The sequence below is a fragment of the Syzygium oleosum genome, unplaced genomic scaffold (assembly GCF_021117445.2).
Source record: "Syzygium oleosum isolate NSW1041296 unplaced genomic scaffold, Sole_v2.1 Sole_v2.48, whole genome shotgun sequence".
In the NCBI taxonomy this organism is placed as follows: Eukaryota; Viridiplantae; Streptophyta; class Magnoliopsida; order Myrtales; family Myrtaceae; genus Syzygium; species Syzygium oleosum.
The window spans coordinates 1,357,775-1,370,018 of NW_026607532.1; the positions used below are offsets into that span (position 1 = coordinate 1,357,775).

General features: G+C 41.4%; 1 protein-coding gene across 2 annotated transcripts; it reads right to left on the reverse strand.

The window, feature by feature from the left end:
* Window positions 1–585: 585 nt before the first annotated feature.
* Window positions 586–5,802, reverse strand: LOC115681369 (pyruvate dehydrogenase E1 component subunit beta-1, mitochondrial). Of its 2 annotated transcripts, none has more exons than XM_056306943.1 (15): window positions 5,614–5,802; window positions 4,985–5,056; window positions 4,812–4,886; window positions 4,473–4,553; window positions 4,346–4,372; window positions 4,177–4,239; window positions 3,971–4,057; window positions 2,504–2,629; window positions 2,207–2,340; window positions 2,052–2,124; window positions 1,901–1,966; window positions 1,624–1,662; window positions 1,421–1,545; window positions 1,223–1,337; window positions 586–998 (listed from the first exon to the last, which is right to left on the reverse strand). In XM_056306943.1, exons 2-15 carry the CDS (start codon window positions 5,033–5,035, stop codon window positions 930–932), a joined length of 1,131 nt encoding a protein of 376 aa, XP_056162918.1. In that variant the 5' UTR covers window positions 5,036–5,056; window positions 5,614–5,802; the 3' UTR covers window positions 586–929. The 2 variants fall into 2 exon arrangements, with proteins under 2 accessions (XP_056162918.1, XP_056162917.1); XM_056306942.1 differs by having other exon boundaries at window positions 4,979–5,056; window positions 5,614–5,801.
* Between the last annotated feature and the right edge of the window lie 6,442 nt (window positions 5,803–12,244).

Sequence of the window (12,244 nt, forward strand, 5' to 3'; positions counted from 1 at the left end):
AGTACGTGGGGGTTTTGGATTAGATTTGGTTAATGCGTTGGACATGTCGCAGGCGACGTGGCATACTCGGGTTGCGATCCCCTGCCTCCGAGACCCACCGTAAGCACGCGCGCGCACATCAACGCCGCAAAAGAGGTGGGCGTCAGATGGACGGTGGGATCGTCTTCGACTGTGAAACCATGCTCACTTGCAAAAACCCTCTCTCTATTGACCAACACATAAGTATTAGATAGCCACGCATCGACATTAACTAACAAAATACCTGGCAAGAACATCCATCGATGAAAATCGATAGAGATTCATACTTTGAGGAAAGTAGCAATGTTTGAAATTCCCGTTTTTGATCGAGAAACTCGTAATCCAAATTCGTCACGAGAACGCGAATCGCCGGCTGCTGCCCCGGTCCAGTATGGCCAACTCCATAATTTGCCTTTAAAGTAGGATGTTCGACTTAATCAGCAGATAATTTGTTATGAAACACCGCATGAAAAGTGAGAAGATGTGCAGCAAATTAGTACGACGACTGCTCACAGAGTGGAAGAAGATCAAAAGCACCATGATTTTCAAAGTACAGACACGATAGGCTTCCCAAAAAAACGCAAGGTCTTGTTATACTTATTGCGAGAAATACAAATGTTAAAGAATCCGCGGTATCTTCTTCCCAACGCCTTTGCCATTTTCCAGTTTCAGACAGCGGGGAGTTATTCCTTCATATGATGAGAAAGAGAAATTTTCCAAGAAAAATTATAGCAGTACAAATCTTCTATAGCAAAAAGCAACCACCCCCAAAAGAAGGCCCAACCAACAAAAGGAGAAGTAGTCAGCCTCTGTAGGTGGACATCCATCCATAAAACCGGAAACCTAACTAATTCAGCGAAGGCCGACCCTCGGCTTGAAAAAACATCTTTATTGGTTTTTCTCCCGTCAATTCAAGCTGCTACAGCCATTGGCACGGATCTGTAGCAAGCTCGCTTTGCTGCACGAACTATATCTTCAACCTGCTCAATGCATGATGAGAAACCAAAGAACGTCAGGTGCCAGGCAGTGCTAGAAACCCCTCCAATACTTCGAGTAATGCTGTTAAAAGATTTCTTAGTTTTGCATATACAGATTCACTGAAAAAGGAGGTGGTGAAATAGAAATAAGGGCATTCTTCAAGCAGTCTGCCTTGGGTAACTTCATCAATTAACAATGCAGAAGAATCTTAAGGAAGTTGATCGACCTGAGGGACAGCCAACCTCTCCAAGTTGGCTGCATAAGGCATGGGAACATCAGCGCCAGCAATTCTCTCGACCGGTGCATCAAGATAACCGAAGCTCTCCTCAATAACTGATGTGCTGCGCAAACAAGTAGCATAGAGATTATTCGTGCCTCTGTAAACTGCAAGTAGAAAATTAAATAGCAAAGGGAGAGGGCAAACCAGATCTCGGCGCCAATACCATGCTGAGGAAACCCTTCCTCGACTGTTACAAGCCGATTGGTTTTCTGGACTGAAGCGTTGATAGTGGCTCTGTCAAGAGGTCGAATAGACCTCAAATTAATGACCTGGATTAAAAGGATTACTTCATTTTACAAACATTTGACATAAATCAATTTTCTGTAAGGCTAAAAAGATTCATTTACCTCAGCATTAATTCCTTCCTTTGCAAGTATATCAGCTGCCTGAACACTAGGCAAATTTAGATTAGTCTAAACGAATTAAATTTCAGCCTAGTGACTGAAGCAAAACCTAGAGGCAGGCATTTCCTGTTAAACTCATTTGAAAGGGGATCAGTCACTAAAGGAGATTCGCAAGAAAAGAGCAAACTAAAGGTAGATACATTTCCTGTAAAAAGCACATTCCGATTGGCAAGGACAATATATAGCATCTCAGGCAACAGAAGGTAGATGCAAGACAAACCTCGAGGGCAAGGCCCACCATCTTTGAAAAAGCCGTTATCGTCACATCCTTCCCTTCCTTCTCAATCTGTTGAAATTAAAAGGTGGAAAAGATGAGAAAATTGACCATACGAAATTACCAGTTCTGTAAATTTCACATGATTAAGAAATACCTTGGCTTTTCCAATGGGAAGGGAAAAGCTGGAATCTAGCACTTCAGCTGAAACAGGGAATGACTCACCATATCTGAATCCCAAAATTTACTTCAGAGTTGTCCCTAAATCAGAAAGAGAAGTGCATACAAATCCAATGGCGAAAATCTACTCACAATAACTCATTCTCAAGGAAAACCACAGGATCAGGGTCCCTTATGGCAGCTTTCAACAGGCCACGGGCATCTTCAGAAGAGTATGGAGTCAATACTTTCAAGCCCGGGCAAGACGCATACCAGGCGGCATAACACTGGAGATAATCAACTAAGTGGAATCAGTCATTATTCATGACCAAAACAAAACGAATCAGTCATATGTAATCACAAGCAGTGCAGATCAAGTGGTCAAGACACTCAATCCATCGATTGTAAAGACACCAAGTGCTAAAAGGTTAGACGATGAAAAAGTCATGCCTGAGAGTGTTGAGCACCAACTCCTGCAGCAGCTCCATTTGGACCTCTAAAAACAATAGGTACTGACAGCTGGCCAGCAGACATATAATTCGATTTTGCAGCTGAATTAATGATGTGGTCAATTGCCTGAAGATAAAGCCGGATTTATATTAGTAAATGAATTAGAACAAACCTCTAATTACTGAAAAACAAATCGAACTTTTGACAATGTAAAGCATTTAAGATATTTAAATCCAATCTGATGCAAAATAACTGGTAAATCCATATCAACAAATATGTCTTGTTAAGTAAACTTTAGGTTGTTGTCTAAGCAAACAATAGGACAGTATTAATTTTTCCTTTAATGGTGTATTCAATATTTCTTTATAGTTTCACCATAATATAACTGAAAATTTGCATAACTTAATGATATGGCCCATAAATGTTCTATTTCGCATGATGTCATACTTCTTAAGAACAATAATATGCTATTATATCTAATGCCATGCTTTATACGTAGTCGAAATTAAGTTATCTTTGTCTTTGATCATGAATTTTTCTGAAAACTTGCTATTTTGTACTTTAAGCTTGCTTTATATGAGTTTATGCCCAGAAAAATTAGTCTTAGTTAACTTATAGTATCTTATGATTCGAGTCGATTCTCAATTCATGATTCATGATTCATGTATTTGAGATTTCGATTCACAACGTGTATCTCGATTGGACAACTACAAGTACAGCAGAGATATAATCCTCATCTTCATACTTCATAGTCAAGACAAAAAACTAAAGGCCCACTTCACTTCTTAACCTCACAAACTAGTCTGGAGTATCTATTCAAACTGTCTTGCAACCATATTGTATAATTGACTAACAAAACCCTTTAGAAATACAGACAAGTGTTCAATACATGAATTCCCGGGTTTCTTTAGTCTCTGTCATTTTGATCATGATATCTAACTAGTTCTTTTGGACCAAATGAAAACGACAAGCAGAATATGCCAACCCATCAGAAGCATTACAAGATTCCCTCGCAAAAACATTCTAGCATGATAAGAAACATTACGCCAAAGAGGAATGGTACAAAACAAACGGCCTTAGAGATTTGAGAAGAATGCTCCATTAAAATTTTCCCATCATAGCAATTACGATATCCTGGGTCAAAAAATAGACGTAGATGTCCATAAAACGCCATCTCAACTCACAGTACCCATTTACCATACTGTCACATCATTTTTTGATAATCCATAAGCACGACCGTAACTAGCCTGCCACCTAGAGGTTAACTAGCACAGCAACCTACCGCAATGGCTCCCCACTTAAACCTAAGTTCCCCTGAACAAAAATCACACCCACAGCCATCGGTTCCTAAGCCCAAAGCATGGGAATGCCCTTACCACCGGTCAATCCCAGGGTCCGTCCCACATTGTTGTAGCATAATGTTATAATTTAGGTGATTATTATACATAATTTAGGAAAGCCCTGAACCTGCATGGAGAAGTTAAAGGTCATGAACTCTATAACAGGTTTGAGACCGTGGTAAGCAGCGCCAACTCCAATTCCAGTGAAACCAGCCTGAAAACAGCACCAAAAGATGGGAATGAGAAAGCATTGCAATAAAAAAAAAAGGAGTATATTCCTTGGAGAACATGGAATTGAGAAAAAATCACAAAATATCGTGCAAAAGGTATAACCTCTGTGATTGGGGTATCAATAACCCTGTCGGGGCCATATTTATCAAGTAGACCCTTTGATATCTGTACATATTCAAATCAAAATCAAGCAGCAACGCATTAATAATGTTGGATGTGTCACTTAACCATAACTACAAGGTACACGTTCATCTCTTTGACTAGAACTGACCTTGTATGCACCTTGATACTCCCCAACCTAAATTGAAAGGGAGAAGAAATGCAACATAAGAAACAAAAAAAGAAGGGCCAGAGAAACACAAAAGCTAAGCATCATCGGATGATTGCGCTTTACTTACCTCTTCACCCATCAAGAATACCCGTGGATCAGCTGACATTTCCTCATCAAGTGCCGAATTTAGAGCGTCTCGCACTGTCATCTGAATCAGCAGGAATACTTTAGTCAGACTGATAGAAGAGTCCCAACTCTATTAGTTATGCGGAATGGCACAAAATCATGGGATAAGTAAATCTCTGTGGTCCAACACATTGCACATTGTGTAGTTAACCTTTAAGAACTACACAATCACACGTACACGAACAAGATGCAGAGCTCTTATTTTGAGCAAACCGAGAGAAACTGAGTTTATGCACTCAGCTTGGAGAGATTGTCAAAGAAATAACAATCTGCAACTTGCCTCTTTAGCTGCAGATGAGTAACTCCTCAACGGTGTCGCCGCCGCACGGAGGAACGGCAATGTCTTTCCCAGAATCTGAGCATACGAAGATCGAATTCAAGAATTTAGATAAATAGCGGACTGCTACCGTAATGGAAATTAACAAAGAATTGAGATAGATAGCGGACTGCTACTGTAAGAGGAGAGCCGCCCGTGCCAACTTTTTGCCTCACAACCCCCAACATCTTCTCTCCCGAATGGTACCGCTGGACAAATCACAAAAGGACATGAGCAAAGAAACAGAAGCACACATCCATCTAACGGCAAACTCGAAAGCAAATCCTAGAAAGGCATCAGCCTACAAATTACGTCGCGGATCACTGCAAGAACAGAACCATCTATCGAGGCTCTCAGTCGGTGTCTCCGAACAATTGTCAATGCTCGAAATGCATTTTCTCGACTTCCGACACCCGGTTCCAGCAACAGCGGTATGCAAGAACCAACCTCTAACAAGATGCACCGACGAATCCCAAAAAATTACGACAATCGGTCACGAAGACGAGACACCGATCAGAAATCGCAGGCCGAAGAGCACGCAAGAATGAAACGAAGACACCACACCAAATCACACCGGTCTCTCTCGAGACCGGAGGGGACCAGGCTCGCATCGCGCTAGAACGGAACAAACAGGCGAGAACCAGAGGCACGTATCCCGAGACGCGAGCCAGATCGGAACCGGAACGGGGAAACCGCGTGCCTCAGACGGATTTGAGGCGGAGAATTAATCTCTGAGCAGAAGAGAGAGAGAGAGAGAGAGAGAGACCTGGAGGGACGGAGAGGCGAGCCGCGACGGCGATGGAGGAGGGGGGCGGGCGGCGGAGGACGACCTGCCGGTGGCGCGACTGACCGGCGTGCGCGTGCGCGAGCGAGAGAGAGAGAGAGAGAGAGAGAGAGACCGAGGGGGATGGAATCAGAGAGAGGAGATGCGAGTTCAACGGAGGGGGTTAGGAGAGAACGAGCACGCCCCCACTTATAAATAATAATAACAATAGACTAAAAATTGCCATGTGCTGCCAACGCAAAATTGCCGTACCAGTAACTGGGGAATACATTCAATTCAGCACTAAATAAATAAGTCCAAAGTCGACATGACACGTAGGATTGGCGGGTCAATTTCAAACTTTACAGGTCGAGACTAATACGAACTTCTCGTTAGTTACTCGTGCTTGGCATATGTGTGAGCAGTTTCAGATTTCGTAAAAAATTTTCGTTCGAACTTGGAATGTTAGAATAGATTTATCATTTTTTAGAATCCGAAACTTACCATGAATATCCTAGAACTTATCCTGTCACAGGTTCTAAAATCGGTTCCAAGATCTATTTTAGTTCATTTGTAAATCATCAACTTTAATAACCACCTTTACCAAAAAAAAAAACTTTAATGACCACAATTTGTTATTATGGTCCACTTATCACAAGTTATATTTAGACACACGAAAAATATAAAATATTAACAAAGTAAAAGTCTCTGTCATAAAATGGAAGCTCAGACTAGTAATTTCAGATTAAACATTCATCATCGGACGCTATAGAATAGCGCAGGATCAGGCGAAGATATAGACTAAAAAAAAACACAAAAACTTCCTGATAATAGGTTCCACCTATTTAGAGCCCATAACCTACCTATCAAATCAAGTTCCTCAATTTTTTGGAACCTGAAACTTACAATGCGTACCTTGAAACCAAACAGGTTTCCACCAGTCCGGTTCTCTGATTCCAAATTCTACCTTAAAACCGTGCTCACTCTTAATTTGGCGGGTCGACACGAAATCGATCCAGACACTCTGAACCTGCTAATTACCCCCCGTCGCATTATCAAACCGCGTCGAAAATCATCTTCGCCCGGGCCACGCCAACTGTATGTACTGCGCCCGTCTCCCTCCGGTCGCGATTGGGAAAGGCCAAAAGCCGATATCGACTCTTGCGGACTCGTTAAAAACAAATTAAAAGGTTACTCGCGCAAGCGAGGAGAGAGAATTCGGACGGTCCCATTAACTACGCCTACCTTGGGAGTTCATTTATTCGGAATTTAAGGTCCGCTCATTTCGGTTTTAAATAAAAAGCGAGAAGTATCTTTATATTTTCCGGTCAAAATGTAATTAAGTAAAAATGCGTAAAAGATATGAAGACTGGCGTGTCAATATTTTGCATTTTGTGAAAGCTTCGAGTGTTTAGGATTCGGAAAAAGTGAAAGGAACAAAATGTTAATTAAATAAAATTAAAGGGTTAAAATTAGGGGTGATCGGTTCCTACCCAGGAGCTGAATCGGTGCCTCCCGGGAACTGCCCAAAACAGATTAGTCCGGTCCGATTCCGGCGGTTGGTTTTGCTTACCCCTGGTAAAAATCCATGCCGACAAACCTTTACCGACCTCGCCTTGCACGGGGGTTCCATGTCTCGAGCGATGGACCCGAGCGAGCGATGTGGTCGAGCGATGGACCCGAGCGAGCGATGTGAACAAGCTTTCGAGTGCTCATTTATTCCAATGAATGCATCGGCCAAAATCAACAGGGCCCAACAAATATCTGGCAATGTCCCACTTTGGGGAAAAATCTGATGGATTGGCGTAGCTATTAGGTTGAGAGACTAAGGATCAACGGCCAGGAAAAAGATTCTGAAATTCACACTTTAATTCTCTCTATCTCTCTCTATTATTCGTGAAATTCCAGCGGCTGTCTTTTGACCAAGTTTATTATTATTAACAATAGCACACCATACATCTAATCCTACAATGGACTTGTCACTCAAGAAGGGCCTATCTCACATCCTTTAAATGTAAATAGAAAATTATAGACGAGCGCCCTCGAAACTCTTGTCAAGCACCGGCATCCCGCAAGCGGCTAGTATGGGCTTACCCTTAAATGAACCAAATAACACGATTTGATATTTTTGACAAGACTAGCATTCCTCATATCATGCGAGATCGATATCTTCAAAATTGAATCATTCTTCATCCGACATGGTTAAATAGTATTCCAGAGGCATTCATCAACAGTGTCTCCATGTTTTTTTGTGCAATGGCCGCCTGATGATTGCAAATCACCAAGGCAATCGCCCTGGCAATGATTGCTATCCTAGATCATGCAAGTAAGGGTGATTGATTCTTGGGTGGATTGATTTTCACCCCGGAATTGCGAACATGGAAAATTAGCTCTTGCCCAAGTGATTTACGTGATTTCCATGCGTTGGAGCCGATGATTCGAAGTTTGATAGATCCAAAACTCGATAGGTTCAAAACTTTTGTAATGAAAAACAAGAAAAACCAATTCATAAAGAAAATTCGAGAGGGGGGGACTTGTTGCAGTCTCTCGAGAACACACGGTAATTACCTCGACGGTGGCACTCCTCCCATTCACGTTGAAGCTCGTCCACGGAGTATCATTTCATACGCCATTAACGAAGATTCTCTATCTCTATGCGGATCCTCGCACGAAGATGTGCCTATCGCAAAACTTAGGTCTCTTCCCTTTTAGCCGAGTCGAGTTAGGTAGATGTGGTACTAATTGAATGTGCCTTTACTACAACTACAGTGAAAAGAATCTTAGAACGGAATAGAATTTTCAGGAAGAGTCCAACCAATCGAACGTCATCACGAGCCGCCACCTTATTAGAATTGTCGTCTTCTCTTGGGGAGCTAAAAGAAGACTTTTGACTCGATTGAGCTCGTGAAATTGAAACACCGAGGCATGGAGGATTTCATTTTGGTCGTTATTGTGTTAATTAATCCAATTGGTCATTATTATGTGTTTGATTTTGTACTCGAAAATTATATATTGTGCTATCAAATCCTTTTGAATTACGAGCGAGAAAATCTTTCGATCTCTACTACAGTTAATAAGTCAATGTGACGATTTCATGAATCCGGAATTCATCTATCTAAGGTGGGCTTCCTCTTTATAAAAAAAAAAGGAGACTATTGTTCTATTCTGAAAATTCACGACAAGATTGTCTTTGTGCGACATATACCTCAATCGGAAAAAAAGAAGAAGAAGAAGAAGAAAGGCTTCAAAAAGTTCTCCATGCCTTATTTTGGAACAAGGGCTTTAGGCTTCTATAAATGTTTCTACTTAATCAACTAAAGGGTGGGAAGGGGCGCCGGCACCGTGACCCCCCGAAATTTACCATAATAGCTCCAAACCCGTAGTCAGTTCGATTTGAGCGTTATCTATTGCTCATTTTGAACAAGCTCGACACCTACAACACATGGTGCAAATTGGAATAAATCAGTTCCAAACATTTTGACAATTTATCGATAATCGAATCACATTTAACACCGAGATCTATATTAATTCAAACTGTCGTCGTGTCGATTAAAATGACTTGGTCATTTATTTGTCTCAACAAAGACACTTTTTTTTGTCAAAAAAAAAAAGAAAAGAAAATATGATCAACTCGTTTGTTTGAAAAAACTTGAATTTCTGTAACGAAATTCAGTTTTCGAATTTCTGTAATGAAATTAAATTAAAGAAATATGAAATGAGAGCTCTAGAAATTAAAAGCACAAACCACATATTATGATTTTCATTATAAGAATAAGGGTTAATACCACAAAAAATCTCAAACCGGTACACGTGTAACAAATTTACCCCAAATTAATTTTTTGATCATGAAAAACCCCAAACTGGTACACCTGTAATAAATTTACCCCAAACTAATTTTTTGACCACTAAAAATCTCAAACTAGTGCATTTGTGATAAATTTACCCTCCGCTAAATTGAATTAATACCACCAAAAATCACAAATTGGTATATTTGTGACAAACGGAAGGTAAAATCCTAAACTGGTCACCCGTCAACTGTCACGTGTCACCAAACTCAGAAATTTGATAGCAAAATTTAACGGAAACTAATGGAGGGTAAAATTATCACATGTATACCAGTTTATGGTTTTTCGTGTTATTAACCCTAAGAATAAAAGGGGCAACACTTTATACAGTTACGATTGGTGTAGGTGAAATTTGCATAGACACCACTAGTTAGAGAACAACATTTGATGAAGAGTCGTCGGTCCAACGTTGGCTTATGTACCTCTTCATCTGATAACAATTTGATTTATTTTTTAATATCAATATTAGGATTGCTTGAAGTGTGAGTCTCGTTAATATGTACTGAATACCTATTAATAAGATGGCTGTCGACCTCACATTCAATACGACGAAGGTTGTCCTAGACAGATTGAAGCCTCTCACTCCTATTGCAATATTTTCCTTATTGGGCTGCATACGGCGTTGCTTGCCTTGCCACTGCTTTCCTCCTCCTCCTCTCCGGTCACCTCCGTCGCCGCAAACTTAAGCTACTGCCCGCCCCAAAACCTTGGCCGGTCATCGGAAACCTGGATCTCATTGGCCCACACCCGCTCGACCCACGATCACTCTCGAATATATGGGCCCCTCATGAAGCTCCAGGCCGGGTACTACGACGTGGTCGTGGGCTGTTCCGCGAACACGGCCTCTCAAAACCCACGACACCGTTTTTGCTTACCGGCCCAAATTAGCCGCAGGCAAGTATGCGGCATACGATTAAAATCTTTGACAGGCTCGTAAAATCTTCTCAACGAATATGTTTTGTGTCGCGAGACTTCAATTGTTTGAGTATATAAGAGTGGTGGAGATGAGGGTGCTTACGAGAAATTTGTTCAAAGGCAAGGGGCCAATCAATAAATTCGAAAGACCATCTTTGGGATCTTACTCCTCAATGTGATCAGTCGTATGGTCTTGGGGAAGAAGTACAAGGACAAGTCCAAAAGCTTTAATATTGCGCCCGCTAAGGAGTTCAAAGAGATGGTCGCCAAGTGGTTCGTGCTCGATGGGGCTGTAAATATAGGCGATTTTGGGCCTTGGCTGGATTTTCTCGGCTTGCAGGTCGTAATTTTAGACTGCGCGACGTCATTTGATTGATGTGCGAAATGAAATTTTAAAGTTTTGTGCAATTAATTTAACATATGAGGCTAATTGATATAGTTCTCTCTAGGATTTTTATTAAGTCCACTGGTAGTGACATTAGTGTAAGAATTAACTTATACGCTCACCGGCAGATGATTGACATGTACCAGAATTCGATTTAAACATGCGTGTCACTCATCCAATTAATTTGTGTTACTAATAATAATCCTTCTCTCGTAATACTCTTATAGCGTTACGTAAAGAGAATGAAAGGCCCGAAACAAAAAGTTTAATAGGTTCTTGAAGCATGTTGTGGGTGAACATGAGGCTCGGAGAGTTGGAGCCGAGGGTTATGAGGCCAAGGACACGGTGGATGTACTATTACAACATGTGGACGATGCTAATATCGAGGTACAGATTGAAAGGCATGAGGCCAACGCCATGACCAAGGCACGCTATACGGGCCCTTTCTCTCTCCCTTTTCACGTTTGGACGTCCCTCATATGCAACATGCTTCCCATCCTCTCATTCCTCTCCGTAGCCTTTTCTCTATCCCTCACCCACCTCAAGCCACACCTCCTCCTTCGTCCTCATCGCCTTTGTCACCTTTTCGGCTCCGGCTCCGGCTCCAAAAACTGCCGATTGGCTCGGGTTCCCGATTTCGGGCTTAGGTACGTTACCAACAATTTTGAAGCAGAAGAAGCCTGCGAGACTGGATATACTTGTGGGAGCACTGAGTTTTGAGGTCTAGGCGAAAAGGCTTCCGAGGCCCTTTCTATGTGGACTTTGAAGCGGAAGCGAAAGAGTCCTCCGCGGCCCTTTCTCTCCCAAGAGCTTGTGCATATGACTTTGATCTATCTCGCCTAATGGTGATTCACTCTGAAAGAAAATCTCGCTTCAACTTAATGTATTCTTTCTTTTCTGGGGTGGGGAAGAACAAAAGAGGATTGACTTTTGGCTGGGTTTTGCACAAATAAAAGAGAGATTGTGCTCTACAGATGGTTATCTGAAAAGGAAAAAATGAATTTAGAAATTTGTCTTGTACAAATTCTTCAATGTCTCTAGAGATAATGTTATTTTTTTGCGCTTGGTGATGGAATTCTTTTTGGCTTATTTGCTGATTTATGGAGCTGATGGTGATGTAGGTAGTGAAGCTGCGCCAAGGAAGCATGCAGCACCAACTTCTGTGTTATGATTGTTTTTGGGCAGAATCATGTTATTTTGAAGGATTTAGTTATTCATATGTGGACGTACGAAACTCTTGGCATATAACAGTTGCCCTTATAATGTGCTTTGTTTTTGTTTCATCTATTGTGGCATTGTTTGCAATTTTGAATGAGCAGAGATTAAGCCTATGTCCAAGTGCACTTGATAAGATCCTTGTCCTTGAAAAAGTTCAGCAGCTTCCAGAGTGGCTAAAACATCCTTAAGTCATTACCTTATGTTATGTCCTTCAAAAATGATGGTTTTGCTGGAGAGACAGCGCTAATTTGTGTGGGGTTAGTTATGTATT

Bases quoted from the DNA above. Each gene is read 5' to 3' on its own strand.
- LOC115681369 (XM_056306942.1), bottom strand. From the start codon at position 5,035: ATGTTGGGGGTTGTGAGGCAAAAAGTTGGCACGGGCGGCTCTCCTCTT. The intron at 4,554-4,811 runs GCAAGTTGCAGA...CTGCTGATTCAG, and splicing joins ACTCATCTGCAGCTAAAGAG to ATGACAGTGCGAGACGCTCT. The intron at 2,125-2,206 runs GTGAGTAGATTT...TTTGGGATTCAG, and splicing joins TTCCTTGAGAATGAGTTATT to ATATGGTGAGTCATTCCCTG.